General features: G+C 39.9%; 1 protein-coding gene across 1 annotated transcript in view; it reads right to left on the bottom strand.

Annotated features, from left to right (window-relative positions):
- Positions 1 to 22,662, bottom strand: part of VWA3B (von Willebrand factor A domain containing 3B) — a 198,031-nt gene that overhangs the window by 100,099 nt on the left and 75,270 nt on the right. The window contains 3 exon segments of the mRNA XM_055121327.1: positions 2,756 to 2,887; positions 3,652 to 3,790; positions 18,070 to 18,224. Of these exon segments, the coding sequence (XP_054977302.1) occupies positions 2,756 to 2,887; positions 3,652 to 3,790; positions 18,070 to 18,224 (426 nt within the window).

Here is a 22,662-nt window from a genome sequence, read left to right as displayed (position 1 = left end):
AGCCCCCCCATATGGGTCCCTAAACCTGCCAACAGTTATGCCTAAGCACAAAGCCAGGAAAAAGCCCTGAGCACTGCCAGGTGTAGCTCCTAAACAAACAAAGAAACAAACAAAAAACAGCCAAGAAAGGAATCAGTGAATACAAGGATATTCAACTTCTCCCTGACCAAGCAGCACATTTCCACTGAACAGTAATGAGGGGTCAACAAAGAAAAGGGACCGAATTTTGAAACATGGTATCATTGTATGCCTGAAACAAAAAGAAAACAGGAGGGCTTTCCGGCCCGCGAGATCAACCCCGGAGGCAACTGAACCACTTTGGACACGAGCGGCACCCCCAAAATGCCTCCAAACTGTGTGCTCGGAGCTTCTGGCCCAGGCGCTGCCAGCGAGTGATGCAATTACCAAAAGAATTTTCCCTGGACTTCATATAGAAATCCAAAACCGCGCGGCCGCAGCCGCGCGACCTAATATCTCTTGATTGTCAGCAACGTGTAAATGTTCCTTTTTGGCAGGGCTTACCGTGGGGGGAAAACTCCAAACAATAGTACTGAGTTTTTTGTTGAAGGGTAAAAGATTGTAGCGATAGAATTTTAGGCAGAATTTTCCCTGGACTTTATATAGAAACCCAAAACCGCGCGGCCGCGGCAGCCTAATGTCATCTAATCATCAGAAATATGAAATGGTTCCTTGTAATGGGTTGGACTTTGGGGGGACCATAATAGGGTTAAAGTTTGTAGCGACGTGTAATTTCTGGCTGTACTTTCCCTGGACTTTATACAGAAATTCAAAGCCGTGAGGCCGCTGCCATGGCCGCGCAACCTATTGTCATTTAATCATCACCAATATGAAATGGTTCCTTTTTAACGGGTCGGACTTTGGTGGGAAATCCTAACAAGAATAGTAAATCTTGTGCTGAAATATTGAAGGCTACCAAAGTGGTAGCCATCTCTATAGACTGAACTAAGCCATATCCCCACGCCGGCTGAGAAGAAATATCCTTCTTTCTCAGGAAAGAAGGATAACCATAGTATGATGGTTAACCATAGTATGATGTCCATTAAGCTGACATGGACCTGGTGGCATGGGAATGGGATACAAGGGAATAAATTATTATGTACTTGGAACAGCGGGACGCTGGTGGAATCTCGAGCCGGGGCCGATACCAGCGTATTACTTTTGGTTCCAGAAACTGCTTGCAGACATTCTACCAGACTATCAACTAAGCCAGAGCCCCACGCCGGCTGATGACGGGAAATAACCATCTTTTTTGGTTTGTTTTCCCTTTGTCAGGCAGCGTGGTGATTACTAAACAGGCGTGATCTCGGTGGCGCGGGACGAGGGGGGAAAAAAATAGAAAAGTTATGTAACAAACAGCGGGACTTAATATCTCTACATTCTCAGCAATGGAGAGCCATCAAATGCTTCCTTGACAGTGGGACTGTCTTTTCTTTTTTGGGGGGAAACCCTAGCAACAATAGTGAGTTATGTGTTGAAACATGGACTGTAACCAAGATAAAGCGTAAACGAAGTGAAACTTATCACTTACAAGGGCGGGGACTGGGGGGGCGGGAGGGGGCGGGAGGGGGCGGGAGGTATAATGGGGTGGTTGGTGATGGAATATGGGCACGGGTGAAGGGAAGGGTGTTTGAGTATTGTATAACTGACATAATCCTGAGAAGTATGTAACCCTCCACATGGTGATTCAATAAAATTTAAAAAAGAAAAAAAAGAAAACAGGAGGGAACCTGAAAGGGGTTTCCCCTCTCCCCCATCCCGGGAGACTCTGGTTCAGAGTTGGGTCCCTTATTTGGGACTAAGGGGGCACCTGACTTACCCCCAGTGGTTCTGGAGGGTCATGTGGTGCTGAGGAGTGAATTCAGGGTCTTGCCTATGATTAGACATAAAGGTCCCAATACAAGATCTCTATCACCCTTGCCCCAAATCCTGTTTTAAAAATAACAAAATTCTATGGGGAACCCAGCCCATCTCAATGACAGCACAGTTCCTGCTTGGCTGACACTTAAGTCCAATAATGTCCACCTTATTCGTGGTTTCCTGTCAAGTCTCAGAGTCTTAACACAAGCACAAAAGTATTCTAAAGTTGCTTGTGATCTATATTTAAACTTTTAAGAAGTGTCCTTGCTCCCCACTGTTTTGTTTCTAAGATATCTGCAATAGATCTGTAGCTCTAGATAAAGATCTTAAAATTAAGATCAGTTCAAGACAATAAAAATAATTTCAGGACAGAAAAAAAAAACCCTTCTCAGGAGTCTGCATAAAGCAAAAAAATCATATCTTTAAATTTCTTCAAAAACAATAAAGTCCCCAAGAAATTATTCCCCTGCCTCCTACATCCTGTTGCTCCCCCACCTCCCACTTTAGTCTTAACTTCTTACTTTGGACTTTGCATCTCACTTTTGAATAAAGGCCACTGTTAAAAATAGCTGCAATCTGTCATTGAAAAAAAATAATAAGGTTCAGAAGGAGCAAGCCTGAATGTTTGAGTACAAAATATTACATTTCAAAATTTGTTTTCATAAAGGCTAAGACCTTCGCCAAGGATAGGTCTGGAAATGGGATCTGCAGTTCCACTGGGAATCAAAGTCCAACGCTAGATATTGAGGATGAGATTGAATTACTGGGAACCGACATGCCTGGGGCTCATAGCACTTTCTCAAGTGTTTCTACCCTGTGAATAAGCTCCTTGATGATAAAGCCAGGCTGCTTCTCCCAGCCCGCGCTTGTACCATACCTTAATGTCTCTAATCCAGCGCTGAGCCTGTTTCAAATTATCTTCATCTATTTCCACAAGTTTTTCCCGCCAAGCAACTGCTTGAGCATCAAACTGCACAAAATTGAATTTCCTTTTGTATTTCAGCTGTTCCTGTAGGAGACATTATAAACTCTAAAACCACTGAAATGTAAGTAAAGGCTATGACAGGTCACAGTTTGATAAACTGTAATTACTATGGTATGTATTTTTGGATCTAGAAGTTAACTATTATATTTAGTAAAATCTTTTCTAGCACAAGAGGCATTTAAATAAAATGTATACACAGTTTGCATATTAAACCTTTACATATGTATGCATGAATATATTCATGTAAGTTTATATATTGATATATTAAATGACTTTAATACTGACTTTAATAAAATAACTCTAAAAAAGAATACTAAATGCAATAGGCTTCGAGATAAGAAGGAAACACTGTCATCTTTTGGTCATCTTTCTTTGGTATGGTTTCTATTCAGTTACAGATCCTGCATCTCATCAGTCTATCTTTTTCCAGTAGAAACTAACCAAATTACAATTTCTGTTCTCTCATCTGTCAAACATCCCCTGCAACTGTTTTCCATGTTAATACTCAGAACAGTACTACTGACTCATGACAATCCAATAATACTCATTTCTGGTTAGGAAGTAGGAATTAGGAGATGTAGGAGGCACACAATTCAGAGGACCCCTTGGCATAACAAGGTCGAAAGCTGAGAACTGGAATTTCTTCAGCTGATAAATGGAAGGGTCTGAAAGAGACTTTCCTGTGGATTTTTAAATCAAACCTTAGTGTGAACCTCTCAGGGATGCAGGTGAGGGTGAGGGGATGCACTCCTGGACCCTAAAAAATGCTCCAGCCACACCCCTCTAACCTGGATAAACTGAATGATCCTGTCCTTCACCAAATCCAGTTTTCCCTTCATTGAGTGCGATGTATCAATGAGGATGTAGATGCAATTAGCACATACTTTTCCAAAGAGAATTTCACTTCTATTCTGTAGCCATTTAATCCTAGACAGAAAATGGGTTGGAAAATGGTGAGCACTTGTGCTAATGAGCTCATATTTCTCAGAACTCAATGGAACAGCTATACAAGCCAAAACTGCTATATTGTCAATACACAGTGCTATGTAACCCTTCTGGATTATTCAGTGAATTTTCTATTGGAAATTCCTACAGTCATCTTGGCTCTCTTTCTCACCACCCTCTTCCACTATCCATCATCAAGCCAAGTCAAAAAGAACTAGTAAGTTCAATAGTCCAGAAATATCACTCCAATAGAGGGTTCCAAAGCCAAAAGTAAATCACTTCCAGTCAGTCATCTAATATATTGGGAACCTCAGATGTGACTTCAGATGATTTATCCATCCAACCCTGATTACTGAAGGCCAGTAACTAATGCCAAAACATTCCTGTGAAGTTTTAGATAGTATCAAGTCCAGATCCCTTTAAAAACCAAGCACCATGTGGCTGTATAATTAGGTTTACTTCTGTAATTTATGCTCAGGATATAAATTAAGCTCAAGGCAGCATGGAAAACCAAGGTGTGAGATGAGGAAGAAGATGGTAATATGTACTTACACACACACACACACACACTTACACACACATACACACATACACACATGAGTCTGAAGTTCAACAAGGACTAGGCAACTAGAATTTACAGGAAATACTGAAGAGGGAGTTATTGCATTCCTGAACAGAAGAGAGAGGGTGAGAAGGAAAAGAGGGAGGAGGAGCAATGCATTCTGAAGAACTGCTAATGTGTGCCCTGAAGATTTGGCCAAGTAATTATCAGGGCACACATGAGAAGAAACTCTGAAGCCATAGAAAAATTTCCAGAAAAGAAGTAGATAGGTAAACTTTTCAGTTTACACAGCTCTGTGAACAGTTTGTCTTCCAAACAGATAGAAAAATCTTCAATACATAAGGCATTAGGAAGAGTGCTTACAGGCGCACAGCCTTAGTAACAGGATTACATTAGCCTTAAACTTGAGTTTCTCTAAAACTGTACAAACATAACTTAAAAGAAAGTTCCAAAGGGCTGGGAGAGAGAGATAGCTCAGCAGCAGACTATAGAGATTTTTTCCATGCAAGAGTCCCGGTTCAATCCCTGGGACTGCATATAGATAAGATCTCCTAAGCACTGCCAGAAGTGACCCCTAAGCACCAATCCTTGAAAAGCCCCTGAAAACTACTGGGTATGAGCCCCAAATACAAAAATAAAAAGAAACTCTAAAAGCATCAAAGTGATTCCAAATCATTGACTTCCATCACAATACACACACACACACACACACACACACACACACACACACACACACACATCCAGCACTCAAAAATGCAACATTCAGAATACATTCAGAATGACTGGCATCCAATCAGGTACACAAGCAGGAAAATATGATCTATTACCAGAAAAAAAATATGTCAAAGAATCACACATAAATGAAAGATTATAAGAGCTAACAAAAAAGGATGACAAATCACAATTATAAATATAATCCACATGTGTTAAAAAGGAGATCTCAGCCCAGGTCCCATACACCTGGGTTCCTCCACCACCTCCTCCATGCATGAGACTCATCCGAATGTGTGGAGGTTGCCCCTGAGCATGGCCATGGCTGGGTCATTCCGGGGCCGAGATCTCCAAGGCTGCTGGGATCGAGACTGGGCCTCTTCCACGCAGATCCCCCATTTTCCAGTAGCTAAGCAGTCACACACAGAAACTGTCCCCGGTGCCGTGTAATCCCCTCAATGGCCAACATCCAGACACTATAAAACCAAGCTTCTGGAATTGCTTTTACATTGTGGCCGTGCAACATCTAATAGCCTAGTTCTCCCTCTTGGAGATCCTGACTAGCTACTGAGAGTCTATTGCACACTCAAGAGTGCCTGGCAAGCTCCCCATGGCGATTCATATCCCAAATACAGTAATATATATATGCATATTTCTTGGAGAGCCTGGCAAGCTACCAAGACTATCGTGCCCGCACAGCAGAGCCTGACAAGCTACCCATGGTGTATTCGAAATGCCAAAAACAGTAATGATGGGTCTCATTCCCCTGACCCTGAAAGAGCCGCCAATCGTTGGAAAAGACAAGTAAAGAGAGGCTGCTAAAATCTCAGGGCTGAGTGTAATGGAGATTTACTGGTGCCCGCTTGAGTAAATTGATGAACAACGGGATCACAGTGATACAATGATATGATTAAAAAGGAGTGAGCTACAGATAATATGAGACTAGAAATAAAATCTACTTCAAAACCTGAGATGGAATATCCAGAACCATATATTCACTAAAATAAAAATAAATTCACACACACAAAAATAAAATAAATTCACAGCATGGTAGTAAGAGTACATTCGATGCTAGAAAGAAGAAAAATTCATGGGACTTGAAGAAAGACAAAACAATAGGAGAGAATTCAAAATGAAACACAAAGAGGTTAAAAAATAAACAAAACCAGAGGCCCACAGCCCAACAGCAATGAGTCTACTGTGGAATTAGAATCTAAGAACGAAGGAAATGGGGAAAGAGAAAAATATTGAAAACATTTTCGCCAAATGTTTCCATTTTTTTTTTTTGTGGGGACCACAACTGGTGGTGTTCAGGGGATCCTGGTACTGCACTCGGAAATTACTCCTGGCAGGCTCAGGGTACCATATGGGCTGATGGGGATTGAACCCAGATCAGCTGCATACAAGGCCAGAAGACTACCCACTGTATTCTCACTTTGGCCCCATCCAATTTTGTTGAAATTTTTACATAAACTAGAGACTGAAAGAACCCAGATGGGAAAAAAAATAATAAGAAAAACCACATCAAGGCACATGATATGATTACTTAAATTCAGCAATAAAAAGAAAAACCTGAAAAGTCCAGAGACAAAAATGAAAGAGAACTTTTCATTAAAACTCATGCAAGCCTCCCTGCCCAAAAATAGAGAAAGATTTTCAATGTATTGAGAGATGAAACTATAAACCTGCGCTTCATACACAGCAAAAACATCTTCCAAAAATAAAAGTAAAAAAAAAGACAAAAGTAAAATTAATTTGGGCTTGAGAGATAGTACAGTGGGCAAGGGGCTTGCTTTGCATGAAAACAGCCAAGGCTCAAACTCTGGCATCCCTTCTGGTCCCCTGAGCACTGCCAGGAATGATCGTTAAGCACAGAGTCAGGAGTAGGTCATGAGTACTGTGGAGTATGGCCCAAACTGCTACCTCCGAAGCAGTAAAAATAGTTTTTCAGGCTAAAAGAGCTGAGATAACCAATAATCAACAGACCTGAACTAGAATTTATTAAAAAGAAAAAATACCAAATTAATTTTAAATGTTTATGCATTTTTTAATATTTTGTTTTTGAGCTATACCTGGCAATGCTCAGTGATTACTCCTGGTTCTGCACTCAGGAATCACGCCTGGCAGTGCTCAGGAGACCACATGGGATTTGTGGGGATTGAACCTGGTTCAGCTGCCTTCAAGGCAAGTGCCTAACCCACTGTACTATTACTCTGGTCCTGACTTATTTGGATAAATCGTTTTATATTTTAAATCTGTTTTCACATATGGATAGTTGATAGTGGACATGAAAGTAAATTGTAGTACATCAAAGGTGAAAAGGGAAATGAAAGTTGTAAGAGTCTTCTCCTTTACTAGGGGCCACACCCGATAGAGCTCCTGGGGCTAGTCAATCTGGGTTGTGAGGGCCTGACAGTGGCTCAGTGGCCACCATGGCCACACAAGCAGTGCTAGGGGAGAAGCACTTGGTGCAGGGATATACTCAGTGGCTTCCATACTAGGTGAAGAGAGCTGATAAAACAGTCACTGTCACTGTCATCCTGTTGCTCATCGATTTGCTGGAGCGGGCACCAGTAACTTCTCCATTGTGAGACCTGTTGTTACTGTTTTTGGCATATCGAATACGCCATGGGTAGCTTGCCTGGCTCTGCCGTGGGGGCGAGATACTCTCGGTAGCTTGCCAGGCTCTCCGAGAGGGATGGAGGAATCGAACCTGAGTTGGCCACATGCAAGGCACACGCCCTACCTACTGTTTCCTACCTCCAGCCCCTGATGAAACAGTAGGGTAGATAAAGTGGCATCGTAAAAAGTATTTAAACGCAAAAAAGTAGAGGAGCTTAAAATAAGAAACAAGGCTGGAGGGACAAATAGAATACAAATATCAGTATCTTAGATTTAAATCCAAACAATTTAAAAAATCACATTAAACACAGATGATCTTGAGACTAATTAAAGAAACCTATTTAAACATAAATCTAACACAGGTAGGATAAAAGATAGAAAAAAGAGAAGACATACAAATAGACAAGAATCAAAAGTAAGGAGCTAAGCATAGTTCAGCAGGCAGAGTTTGCCTTGCATGCAGCTGACATGTTCAGTCCCTGGCACCCCTTTCCTGAGCACAGCACCAGGAGTAAGCCCTGAGCACTTATAGGTGTGGCCTAAAAACCAAAACAAAACAATAGTCAAAAGTTAAGCAGGAGGGGCTATATTTTACAAGATAAAGTGGATATTAGAACAAGATTAATATTAGAGATTTAGAGAAATATTTCCTCATAATAATGAGTCAACTTATCATGATATAGTAATCCTAAATGTTTGTGAACCTGTTAATAGAACTCAAAATAACTAAAGAAAAAAATTATGTAACTGAAAGGAAAAATGGAAGAATCCAAAACTACAGTAGGAAATTTTAATATTTTCTCTCAGATATTTGTAAAACAAAAAATTGGTAATAATATGAAAAATAATAATATCAAACAGCAAGACTTGATAAGCTTTTAGTACATTCTCTCTCCAAAATAAGAATTTATAGATTTAACCTGGTAGGAGTGCTGTCCGGAGCTACTTGGCCAAGGCTCTGGTAGAGCCGGTTTTTAGGCCCAGAACTCTGAGGGACAGGAATCCAGGCAGGCTGCGCCAATAGCAGCCAACGTTCAAGGACTCACTTGATATCCCCCTATTCAGGTACAGGCCTGATAGGGTGGTGTCCAGAGCTTTGGCTGCTAATGCAGCCGTGAGTTATACTCCCCCTCCATATCCCATAAGAAGCATAAATTATCTTCTTAGGTGGAACTTTCACTATGGCAGCCTGATCACCAAAAACACATTAGGCCATCAATTCATTAGCCCCACCTCAATTAATATTACACCAAAAACACAACAGTAACTGTGTGTGTGAAAGTCTAAACAGCACAGGTCACAGTAGCAAAGCAACGCAGAAGCCCATCAAAACTAGTCCTGAAGACCCAAGCAGTAATGAAGCGCTAGGTAATCTCTCTCATGAGGAATTTAGAAGGGAGCTACTGAGGATGCCTAGGGAGCTAAAAGAAACACTGGAACGCACCACCAATAAAATACAAGGGGATTTGAGAGCAGATATGTGGCAAATTACAAACAGAAATGACAGATCTGGAAAACCTGGTCAGTGAATTGAAAAACCTCAGTAAAAGGCCTCAGCAACAGAGTAACAGCTGCTGAGGACAGAATCAGTGAGCTCCAAGATGAAGTGCAGAGAATCTCTAGACAACAGCAGAAAATAGAAAAAAAACTCAAAATGAACCAACATGGAAATACTTTATGAGAGAAAATTGGGATGAAGTCAAGAGGGATAAACATAAGAATCATTTGAGTTCCAGAGGGACAGGAAGAAAACCCTGACGAAGAAGAGACTGTCAAAGACATCTTTGCTAAGACATTCCTAGAGCTGAAGAGCACATGCGACCAGATTCAGGAGGCCTGAAGGGTACCAGGTGGAATAAATCCAAATAAAAATACTCCAAGACACATCCTGGTGAGAATGATGAAAACCATAGACAGAGACAAAATTCTGAAAGCAGCAAGATAAAAGAAAGAAATTGCCTATAAAAAAAATCCTTAAGATTTACAGCTGACTTATCTGATGAAATCCTCAGGGCCAAAATACACTGATGGAATATAGTGACAAAACTCAATGAAATAAACGCCTCACCCAGAATACTTTACCCAGCTAGACTCTCATTCATATCAGAAGGAACAACATAAAGTTTCACAGACAAACAACAATTCAGGAACTTTATAGACTCAAAACCATGGTTAAAAGAAGAACTAAGTGGGTTACATTAAAAGAAAATAAGCCCCTCAAACACAGCAAACTTCAGCGAAAAAATGGAACAAAACATCATAACAATAATCTCTCTCGGGGCCGGAGCGATAGCACAGCGGGTAGGGCGTTTGCCTTGCACGCGGCCGACCCGGGTTCGATCCCCGGCATCCCATATGGTCCCCCAAGCACTGCCAGGAGTAATTCCTGAGTGCAAAAGCCAGGAGTAACCCCTGAGCATCGCTGGGTGTGACCCAAAAAGCAAAAAAAAAAAAATCTCTCTCAACATCAATGGGCTAAACACACCAATTAAAAGACACAAAGTGGCAGGATGGATCAGAAAATTGTACCTAACATTCTGCTGTCTGCAAGAAACATATCTGACCAGTCAGAACAAACACAGATTCAAAGTCAAAGGCTGGAAAACAATTCTACAGGAAAATAACTCCCTCAAAGAAGCTGGGGTGGCCATTCTGTATCAGACCACATTGATTTCAGATTGAAGAAGACCACAAGAGACAGTGAAGGTCATTTCTTATTGATCAAGGGATCTGAACATCAGGAAGAACTCACACTCCTAGATGTATATGCACCTAATGAAGGACCTGTAAAACATTTAAAACAACTACTCACAGCCTTGAAGAAAGACATCAATAGCAGCACAATACTAGTTGGAGATTTCAACACTGCTTTGTCACTTCTCGGTAGATCAACCAGACTCAAGCTTAGCATGGAAATACTTTATGAGAGAAGAAATGGAAGACAGGGGCTTAGTGGATATATAGGACACTTCATCCTCAGAAAGCTGAATACACATTCTTCTCAATGTGCATGGGACATTCTCCAAGATAGACCACATGCTGGGCCATAAAACATACCTCCATAAAATTAAGAAGATAGACATGCATCAACGATCTTCTCAGACCATGATGTGCTAAAAATCAAAATGAATCACACACACAAACAGAAAATCAAATCAAACACCAAGAAATTAAACAGCTCACTACTAAACAACCAGTGACTTAGAAAGGAAATCAAAGAGAAAAATCAAAAGATTCCCGGAAACAAATGAAAATGAGGACACCAGTTACCAGAATTTATGGGACACGGCAAAAGCTATGTTAAGAGGAAAGTTTAGAGCTCTACAAGCATTCCTCAGTAAGAAAGAGTAACACCACATAAGTAACCTGACCTCACAGCTTATGATCTTGGAGAATGACCAACAGAAGCAGCCCAACCCAGGCAGGAGGAAGGAAATAATAAAACTAAGAGCAGAAATTAATGAGATGAAAGCCCATAAAATGATTCAAAAGATCAATAAAACCAAGAGCTGGTTCTTTGGGAAAATAAACAAGATTGATAAACCTCTAGCAAGACTAAAAGAGAAAGGGAGAGAGAAAACCCTAATAAACCAAATCAGAAATGAAAAGGGGAACATCAAAATAGAAACTACAGATATTCAAAGGATCCTCAGAGATTACTTTGAGAAGCTTTACTCTGAGAAACAAGAAAACCTCGAGGAAATGGATAAATTCCTGGATTCCTATAGCCTCCTGAGGTTGAACCAAGAAGACCTGGTGTATCTGAACAGACCTATAACCACCAAGGAAACTGAATGGTAATAAAGTCTCCCCGAAAAACAAAAGTCCTGGCCCAAATGGATTCACTAATGAATTCTTCCAAATCTTTAAAGAGGGCTTGCTTATTCCCAATCCTTTTCAAGCTCTTCCAGGAAACTGAAGAATCAGAAACACTTTCAAACAATTTTTATGAAGTAAATATCATCCTGATACCAAAAGCAGACAGAGGTACCACAAAGAAAGAGAATTACAGGCCAATATCCCTGATGAACATAGATGCAAAAATCTTCAACAAAATCCTAATAAACAGAATCCAACGACTCATCAAAAAGAAAATATCATGACCAAGTAGAATGCATCCTGAGGATGCAAGGATGGTTTAACATTCAAGTCAATCAACATAATTTATCATATCGATAAAAAAAGATAAAACCATATGATCATACCAATAGATGTAGAGAAAGAAGTTGACAAGATCCAGCACCAATTTATGATGAAAACTTTCAGCAAAATGGGCATTGAAGGAACTTTCCTCAATATACTCAAAGCCATCTACCACAAACCCACAGCAAGCATCATTCTCAATGGGGAGGAACTAAAAGCCTTCTCTCTAAGATTGGGGACAGGACAAGGTTGCCCACTCTTGTCACTCCTATTTAATATAGTACTGGAAGTTCTGGCCATAGCAGTTAGGCAAGGAAAAAGATATCCAGGGCATACAGAAAGGAAAGGAAGAGGTCAAGCTATCACTACTTGTGGATGATATGATACTATACTTAAAAAATCCTAAATACTCTACTAAAAAGCTAGTAGAAACAATAAGTTTGTATAGTAAAGTGGCAGTTTACAAAATCAACACCCTAAAGTCCCTGGCTCACTTATATACAAATAATGAAAAAGAAGAAAGATTTTTTTAAAAATCCCGTTCACAATAGTACCTCAGAAAATAAAGTACCTTGGAATCAGCTTAACTAAAGAAGTGAAGGACCTACATAAGGAAAATTACAAAACACTGCTTCAAGAAATAAACTAGAAAGGAGCTGGAGCAATAGTGCAGCGGATAGGGCATTTGCCTTGCACACAGCCAACCCAGGTTTGATTCCCAGAATCCCATATAAGCCCCTGAGCTCCACCATGGGTAATTCATGAGTGCAGAGACAGGAGTGACCCTTGTGCATCACCAGGTGTGACCCATAAAAGCAAAAATTTTAAAAAAAGAAATAAAAGAGGACACTAGGAAGTGGGGACACATCCTCAGCTCATGGATAGGAAGTATGAACATTATCAAAATGGCAATACTCCCCAAAGCACTATGCAGATTTAATGTGGTCCCTCTCAGGATACCCTTGACATTTTTCAAAGAAATAGACGAAACACTCCTGAAATTCATATAGAGCAACAAATCTCACACGAATAGCTAATGCAATCCTTGGGGAAAAGAAGATGGGTGGCATCATCTTCCCCAACTTCAAGCTGTATGACAAAGCAGTAGTAATTAAAACAGCATGGCATTGGAATAGAAACAAACCTGCAGAACAATGGAACAGAGTTGAATATTCTGTCACAGACTCTCAAATATATTATCACTAAATCTTTGATAAAGGGGCAAGAAATGTGAAGTGGAATAAGGAAAGTCTCTTCAACAAGTGATGCTGGGAAAACGACAACTACCTGCAAAAAAAATGAATGAACTCTGACCCCTGTCTAACATCAGGCACAAAAGCCAGATCAAAGTGGATTAAAACTTCAATAACAGACCTGAATCTGTAAGATACATGGAGGAAAATGTAGGCAGAACCCTCCATGTTATTGAAGCTAAAAGCATCTTTAAGGATGAAACACCACTGACCAAGCAAGAGGAAACAAATAAAAACAAATGGGACTACATTAAACTAAGAAGCTTCTGCACCTCAAAAGAAACAGTGACCAAAATAACAGAGAGTTCCCAGGGAATGGGAAAAATTATTTTCCCAATATTTATCACATACGGGTCTAATATCCAGGATATACAAAACACTGATAGAACTCCCCCTCCCAAAAAAATAACCTCCAACCCCATCAAAAAATGGGGAGAAGAAATGAACAGAAACTTCCTCAAAAAAGATACACAAATGTCCAAAAGGCACATGAAAAAACGCTCCACATCGATAGTCATCAGGGAGATGCAAATAAAAACAACAATGAGATAACATTTCACACCACAGAGACTGGCACACATTCAAAAGAACAAAAACAACCAGTGTTGGTGTGGGTGTGGGGAATAAAGGGATGTTCTTTCACTGTTGGTGGGAATGCCAACTAGTCCAGCTTTTTTGGAAAACAATATGAGCATTCCTTAAAAAACTAGAAATTGAACTTCCATATGACCCAGCAATACCACTTCTGGGAATATATCCCAAGGTTTCAAAAGAGCACGGTAGAAATGACATCTGCACTTGTATGTTCATTGCAGCATTGTTTACAATTGCCAGAATATGGAAACAACCTGAATGCCCTAGAACAGACAACTGGTTAAAAACCTTGGTACATATAGACAATGGAATACTATGCAGCTATTAGAATTATGGAGTTATAAAATTTGCCCATAAGTAGATGGTTATGGACAGTATCATGCTAAGTGAAATGAGTCAGAAAGAGAGGGTCAGATATAGAAGGACTGCACTCATTTGTGGAATATAAAATAGCATAATATGAGACTGACACCCAAGGACAGTAGACACAAGGACCAGGAATATTGTTCCATAGTTGGTAGCCTGTCTCATGAGCTGGGGGAGAAGGCAGCTGGAATACAGAAGAGATCACTAAGTCAATGATGGTTAGAGGAATTGTTCGGGATGGGAGATGCATGTTGAAAGTAGATAAAAGACCAAATGTGATAACCTCTCAGTATCTGTATTGCAAACCATAATGCCCAAAAGTAGAGAGAGTATAAGGGAAATTGTCTGCCATAGAGGAAGGGGGAGTGTTGGAAGGGGGGGGTATACTGGGGACATGGGTGGTAGAGAATGTGCACTGTTGGAGGGATGGGTGTTTGATTACTGTATGACTAAAACTCAAACATGGAAAATTTGTAACTGTATCTCATGGTGAGTCAATTAAAAAATGTATAGATTTTTTTATCATATTCTTGGCTACAACCTATCTCAAAAAATTATTACGTAAAAATCACATGGCATTTCTCTATATAAATAAAATAAAAATTAAAAGGCTATCAGAGAAATCTACAAATACATTTGTGGAGAATGAAAACACTTTATTTAGTGAAGTAAATAGTTTTATTGGAAGGGATTTACTTAGAGAAATATGAGGATAAAGAGAGAGGTATGTATTCAAAGGATAACACAGGCTTCTCCAGAAGGGAAAAAGCCTACAATACATTTTCAAATAACCCTTTGGTCAAAGAATAAACCATGGGGGAATTAGAAAATATTTTAAGTTGAATTAAATGAACTTGTTTTAAAATAAATTAAGACAGATTTTCAATAGTTCACATCTGCAGACTGACACTAGCCTTCTGACTAGTGGTTTTAAACCCTATTAATCAGAGAAATAAATTATAAAACTTGATGTTTATATTATTAAAAAGATCTCAATTCAGTGACATAAACATCCACTTTAAGATACTTAAACCCAAATAGAAAGAATGACATAATAAAGACAGTAGCACTGTAGCACTGTCATCCCATTGTTCATCGATTTGCTTGAGCAGGCACCAGTAATGTCTCCATTGTGAGATTTCTTGTTACTGTTTTTGGCATATGGAATACGCCATGAGTAGCTTTCCAGGCTCTGCTGTGCAGGCGGGATACTCTCAGTAGCTTGCCGGGCTCTCTGAGAGGGATGGAGGAATCAGCCATGCACAAGCAAACGCCCTACCCTCTGTGCTATTGTTCCAGTCCTAATAAAGACAGTATAGAAATCAAAAGTAAGAAAAGAGAAAACTCTATATATAGAGAGAAAAATCTCTGTGAAACCAAAAGCTGATTCATTGAAAGGCTCCATAGAATGGATAACCTCTAGTCAGACAGATTAGAAAATAAACATGACATAAATAACCATGGTCATTGATGTATTTGAAGAAATTAAATTCACAATTTAAAAACCTTCCTACACCTGACCTTCTGCTTGCTGCTTCCCTATCCCATCCAGCTGATATCACTGTGCCTATTCCAGATGTGATGCAGAGTCTCTCCTTATAAGGTGAGTCCCAGCATCCCCCACACACAACCTGTGCCATAATAAGGGTCCACACCACAGCTCCCGAAGCATGGTCACTTTTGTGGCTCTGCCACAGATCCACTCAATAAATTACATGCTGCTCACAGTTATGCTTCTTGTCATTCATGACGATGTGCAGAGATGAAAGAGAGCAACCTCCAGCCTAATAACTACAAAGACACACCCCTAGCACAGCAAGAATACTAGAGAAACCAAATGGGGAAATCACACATAGAAGCCATGGAGTTCAATGAGTGAAAATATCATTATTAAAGACATAAATAACACCAACCAACTCAGTAAATCTTCAGACAATGTCTTTAGTGACACCATGATGAAGATGATCAATAAGCTGAAAGAAGCAATAGCACAGGTAACAAAACACAAGAAAGCATAAGAATCAGAATGAAAAATTACTACAAAATGAAAAATTTCTGTCAGAAATGACAGAAATAAAGAGCATAGTAAGATGTATATTTATACACACACACACGCGCGCGCACACACACACACACACAGGTACAACGGGTAGGGCATTTGCTTTGCATGCAGCTGATCCGGGTTTGTCCCCAGCATCCCATATGGTCCCCTGAGCACTTCCAGGAGTGATTCCTGAATGCAGAGCCAGGAGTAAGCCCTGAGTATCGCTGGGTGTGACCCAAAAAGCAATCACTGTATCACTGTCATCCTGTTGCTCATCAATTTGCTCGAGTGGGCACCAGTAATGTCTCCATTGTGAGACTCATTGTTACTGTTTTTGGCATATCGAATACACCATGCATAGTTTGCCAGGCTCTGCAGGATAGCTTGCTGGGCTCTCTGAGAGGGGTGGAGGAATCAAACCCAGGTCGTCCTTGTACAAGGCAAACGCCCTACCCACTGTGCTATCACTCCAGCCCAAAAGCAAAAAAAAAAAAAAAAAGGTCCTTTAAAGGATAGCAAAACTTTCCAACACTAGATTTAGAAAAGTTAAAAACAGCAATTAATCATCACAAATTGATTTTTTATTTATTTGTTTTCTTGTTTTATTTGCCATTCTGTCAAGGTTTATTAGAACAACTAATATGAAATAAATTTGTTACATGCCTCCCAGAGGAGCAGGCTAGGGGGTGAGGGAACCTGGGGACATTGTTGGTAGGCTCTTGGTGACGGAACACTGAATGCCTGAAACAATTCTATTATCAACAACTTTGTAAATCATCAAATCTTACTAAAAAGATTTAAAAAAAAAAACACTCCCTACAAAGGAAAACTCTAGGCAGAGCTAGCTTCATGAGGTGAACATTATTAACATATGTGAAGAGAAGATGCCATATGTCCGCAGTCTTGCAGAAAACAGAGAGGAAACTTCTCAGCAGCACTTTTCCCTGGCGGAAGGCAGGGGAGAACAGGCAGCAGCCAGGTGAAAAGTTTTCTAAACAACACCCCTTTCCCACACCTGAAATAGAATCCTCTCTCAATAGGAAAAGAAAAATTCAGACACAATAACTGTTTATTTTGCTTAACCCATCAACAACTGGATCTTGAGAGAAACAGGGAGATTTGAGGGTAAATGCAGTGGGAGACAGGCACCTGCAGTTTGACTTGGTAGCAGAAAACACAGACAGGGCTTTCTTTTTCAAGTGGCTCCTGCAGATTTGGTAGCAATCAAAACTGATTAGATTTACTATCTCATAGAGTCCACAGAACAAATTAGTTAATGACATCACTATTTCCACCACCTTACAAATGAGGAAACTATTGCACAAAGACATGAACTAACTGTCACTGCAAATGACAAAGTGGGGATTAAAATCCAGTTTTATCTGACCTCTGAGCCGGTGTGCCTAAATGGATTTGATCTTCATGGTTAAAAGTAGTTTAGTGACCTCAGGGAGGTGAAAACTTTAAGGTCGATCATCCTCCTGGAGATGACGTTTCAGCATTCATACACTAAGCTCGCAAGCTTTACAAGATTTTAAGAACCAGCAGGGTTCAAAGAGATCACAAAGTTACATTTAGCTGATTACACACACACACACACACACACACACACAATTTCATTGTATTCATATATTTTACAACATGAGTTTAGAGGACAATCTGAATTTTGTGTCCTACAAAACTGCAAGTCATGGAAGGAAGTGTTCTCCAGCCGGCTGGAGTGATGATGTGCAACTTTCATTATCACTCCTGCAACTGGCATTGAGGCAGCTTAGACTCTAAATCCAAACATACCCCCTTATTATTAACAACAAAGCCACTAACCAAACATTAGCTAGCAACCTTGACTTAGTATTTATTGCCCATTTTTGTCTTGGATGAATTTTACCAAGAGATCAAGCAGAACTAAATTTCTATGGAATTTCAGTCACAACTAGACTACGTTTACCCTCATAAATACACCAACCTCCTTTGGATCTGGGCCAGAACTGCATGAATTCTCTCTGTGTACCACGTGCACTTTTCCTTGGTTATGCACACATGGACCAAGCTCCCATCTTTCCAGGGAGCATGGACAAATTTACTGCAGTATTTTGCATGGACTATCTTCTTGTTGGTTTCCTAAGGGAAAGACAAATGAAAGAATCCAGTCAGAAAGTGTCCAAAGAAAAAAAGTCTTCAGACTATTCTTGCCTTACTTTAAAGAGCTTTTATTATTAATTGTCATGATAAAAAAATCTTTCAATCATTCATTTAATCAAATGATTTAATTAACAAACTTTGTCTTCCCACAGAGAGCTTTCATAACTTCCATCACTGATTTCTGAAATCTTCAAGTATTATTCTATGCCAGGCATTGAAGTGTCTCAAAAATAAAATTAAACCTGAACAAGACTGAAGAAAATCTGGAGACAGAGAACATGGACATTAAGAATGTCCTGAAGTAAAAGCATCTCTGTAGACTTTTTTTATTATTATTTATTTATTTTTAATTAATGAATCACCATGAGGGTACAGTTACAGATTTATAAACTTTTGTGCTTATACTTCCCTCATACAAAGTTCGGGAACCCATCCCTTCACCAGTGCCCATTCTCCACCACCCGTAAACCCAGTGTCCCTCCCACCCTCCCCAATCCCATCTCCCCCCCACCCCACCCTGCCACTGTGGCAAGGCATTCCCTTCTGTTTTCTCTCTCTAATTAGCTGTTGTGGTTTGCAATAAAGGTGTTGAGTGGCCGCTGTGCTCAGTCTCTAGCCCTTATTCAGCCCGCAACTCCCTTCCCCCACATGGCCTTCGACTACAATGTAGTTGGTGATCGCTTCTCTGAGTTGACCTTTCCCCGGAACGTGAGGCCAGCCTCGAAGCCATGGAATCAACCTCCTGGTACTTATTTCTACAGTTCTTGGGTGTTAGTCTCCCACTCTGTTATTCTATATACCATAGATGAGTGCAATCTTTCTATGTCTGTCTCTCTCTTTCTGACTCATTTCACTCAGCATGAAACTTTTCATGCCCATCCACTTAACTACAAAATTCTTGACCTCCTTTTTTCTAACAGCTGCATAGTATTCCATTGTATAGATGTACCAAAGTTTCCTCAACCAGTCATCCGTTCTGGGGCATTTGGGTTTTTTCCAGATTCTGGCTATTGTAAACAGTGCTGCGATGAACATACATGTGCAGATGCCATTTCGATTGTACTTTTTTGCCTCTCTGGGATATATTCCCAGCAGTGGTATTGCTGGGTCAAATGGGAATTCAATATCTAATTTTTTGAGAGTCGTCCAAATTGTTTTCCAGAAGGGCTGAACCAGTCGGCATTCCCACCAGCAGTGAAGAAGGGTCCCTTTCTCTCACATCCTCTCCAACAGCGGTTGCTTTTGTTCTTTTGGATGTGTGCTAGTCTCTGTGGTGTGAGGTGGTATCTCATGGTTGTTTTGATCTGCATCTCTCTGATGATTAGTGATGCAGAGCACTTTTTCATGTGCCTTTTGGCCATTCGTATTTCTTCCTTGGTAAAGTTTCTGTTCATTTCTTCGCCCCATTTTTTGATGGGGTTGGATGTTTTCTTCTTGTAGAGTTCAACCAGTGCTTTATATACCATTGATATCAACCCCTTATCTGATGGGTATTGTGTAAATATCCTTTCCCATTCTGTGGATAGTCTTTGGATTCTGGTCACTGTATCTTTTGCGGTGCAGAAGCTTTTTAGTTTAATGTAGTCCCATTTGTTGATCTCTGTTTTTAGATTGCTTAGTTCTGTGTCACCTTTGAAGATACCTTTATCTTCAATATCGTGGAGGGTTTTGCCGACCTTGTCTTCAATGTACCTTATGGTTTGTGGTCTAATGTTGAGGTCTTTAATCCATTTTGATCTGACTTTTGTGCATGGTGTCAGGTCAAGGTCTACGCCCATTTTTTTGCATGTGGTTGTCCAGTTGTGCCAGCACCATTTGTTAAAGAGGCGTTCCTTGCTCCACTTCACATCCCTTGCTCCCTTATCAAAGATTAGATGATCATACATTTGGGGTTGTGTGTAAGGATATTCCACCCTGTTCCATTGGTCTACGGCTCTGCCTTTGTTCCAGTACCATGCTGTTTTAATTGTTACTCGAGTTTCTGTAGACTTTTATAGTCAATTTATCTGAAACACTGAGTAAAGAGTGAGAGGCAGCTACAGTGTGACAGAGGAGCAGGAAGCAGATCCTGTAAAGCCGACTAGAAGGAAATGAGTCTGGCTTTTCCTCTGAGTGCAAAGGGAACTTTCCAACACCTTAAACATGAGAGAGTCATACTTGAAGAATTCAGAAATCAGTGACAGAAGTTATGAAAACTCTCTGTGGGAAGTTGTCCTTGGACAAGTTCTGACACCATTTTGTAAATCGAGATATAGTTGACATGTGACATTGAATTATTGAATTATTTTAGAAGTGCAACCCAGTGACTCTGTATTTGTATCTATTGTAAAATGATACCCCAATATGTTCTGTTAACATCTGTTACCACATTAGACATTTTTTGTCCATTGAGAACTTTTAAAGATCTACTCTCTTGGAGAAGTGACACAATTCATAGTTTTAAGTTTTAAAATTTCATTTCTAAAACTATATTTTCTCAAAGATAACTGGTTGTTTTGTTGGAAATAAACTGTCAAGGTCAGAAGCAAAGACTTGGAGGTCAGGTTGCAAAAAGTTGAGAAAGGGCAATAAATGAGAAGATTCTGAATTATTGAATGAGTATGATAAAACAGTGGCTGTAACAAGGGTGGGAGTATGGAGAAAAGAGAGGAGTTGGGAGTGACTTAAGTTTTGGGAAAGAAAACTAATAAAAATGAAGTTGTTATGAGAGCAACATTGAAGGGGAAGGTCAGGGTTGAGCACCTGAAGCTTTAGGTTTCAGATGTCTACTAGACATCCCAGTAACATGTAGGCACCAAGGTGAAGATCAACGAAGGACGTGAGGTTAGAGATACAAATGTAAAAGTTACTGGCATGCATGAGGTATTAAATAAGAGATATGAGGTACAATTCTCCACTTACAAGCAAAATTCTTCAAGTTGGCCCTGCAAAATCCTACTTCAAATGATCAGAAAGAATAACAAAATGCCAGAACCAGAACTGCACCTGTGTGGATCACACTGTCACTTGCTAGCAGTTATCTATGTCCAAATGGAAAGGAATTAACATTTCTAAATACCCAGTGTCTAATGCACTTAAAACAAAAATATAGTTATCTCCTGAATCAATAATTTCCTGAACTAATAACATTACTGGGTAATGGCTACAAAACCAGAAAACTGTGCTAGGGGAGGAAATACACAAATGAGATTTTGCCTGTGCTGGAACAATTACTCCATATCTTAGGATATAAGCCAGAAGGTAAGTCCTGAGTTAATTCTGCATTTTTCTAATTTAACTTTTCAATTTCCCTCATGTCTAGTCCTCATTATAAATACACAGATGTAGGAGAGTAAAAACAGCATCTCCTGGCTGAGGTATCTTCACAAGAAAGAGCCCTTACACACACACACACACACACACACACACACACACACACACTTGTGTAAGGTCTAACAACTGCATAAGGAATAACTGAGAGAATGGGGTTTCACTCATGGCAGCCACAAATATCTCACTTATGAGCTGGACTTCAGTAGGCACCTTTGAGAAAACATGAAGTAATAATGCATTTTCACTCACTCTTTATTTCCTATAAAAACTCACCTTTCCAGATCCATCTGCTCTGTACTGTGCATTTTCACTTTCACTTCACAGTGGGTACCTGAGCTGATACTGCTTTTCCAAAAAGTGTACCTTCGAGTTTGCATACTTAGAAGAGTCAGCATACTGATTTTGTTTCTTCCTGAAACGCTTTGCAGTCTTTCTAAAATTCTAAATTTGTGATCTGTCCTACACATCAGTGTTTCTCACCGTGCAGCCCACAGTGCAGCCTCAGTATCATGAGGACCATTGTAAGTGCAAAGCCTTGTGTACTGCACCATTAAAACAATTAAAATAACAACAAAATCCCTCAAAACTTTGTCTAGGAGACCCAGTCCCGGGCCCACTAAGTCATGCGTGCTGAAGGTAGGGGACTTCTATTTTAAGTTATAATCCTTCTACTGTGAGTCAGAGCTGGGATTTGAGAAGCTATATTTCTTTCAGAATCATTGGCACTAATGGAACCATAGCTTTTGCAATATCTATCTTTTTAGTGCTTAGAGGATCTGATTTTATATTTACTATATTCTAACTATAGTTACTAGATTAATGCATTTTAAGATGATAATATAAGAACACAACAGAAATGTTTGTATTGGGCATATTCACCAATAGTTTGTTTCAGCAAGGGACATCACTTTGGATATAATATGGACTAAATCCAGATTATTAATGCCTCAATTTCTACAACCCCAGTACCTGGTTTGTGTGTAATTATTGCAAAGTTCAGTTGTATTTAGAAACCAATTGAAGACTTGATCCCGATGCCTCCAGCCCCATTTGAGGAATATAAGGATGAGAAGCAGAAGCATCTTTATTCATGGAAACCCTCACT

The sequence above is a fragment of the Sorex araneus genome, chromosome X, assembly GCF_027595985.1.
Source record: "Sorex araneus isolate mSorAra2 chromosome X, mSorAra2.pri, whole genome shotgun sequence".
Lineage (NCBI taxonomy): Eukaryota > Metazoa > Chordata > Mammalia > Eulipotyphla > Soricidae > Sorex > Sorex araneus.
Note: the sequence above shows the minus strand (reverse complement) of the source record. Positions and strands in the feature narration are given on the sequence as shown.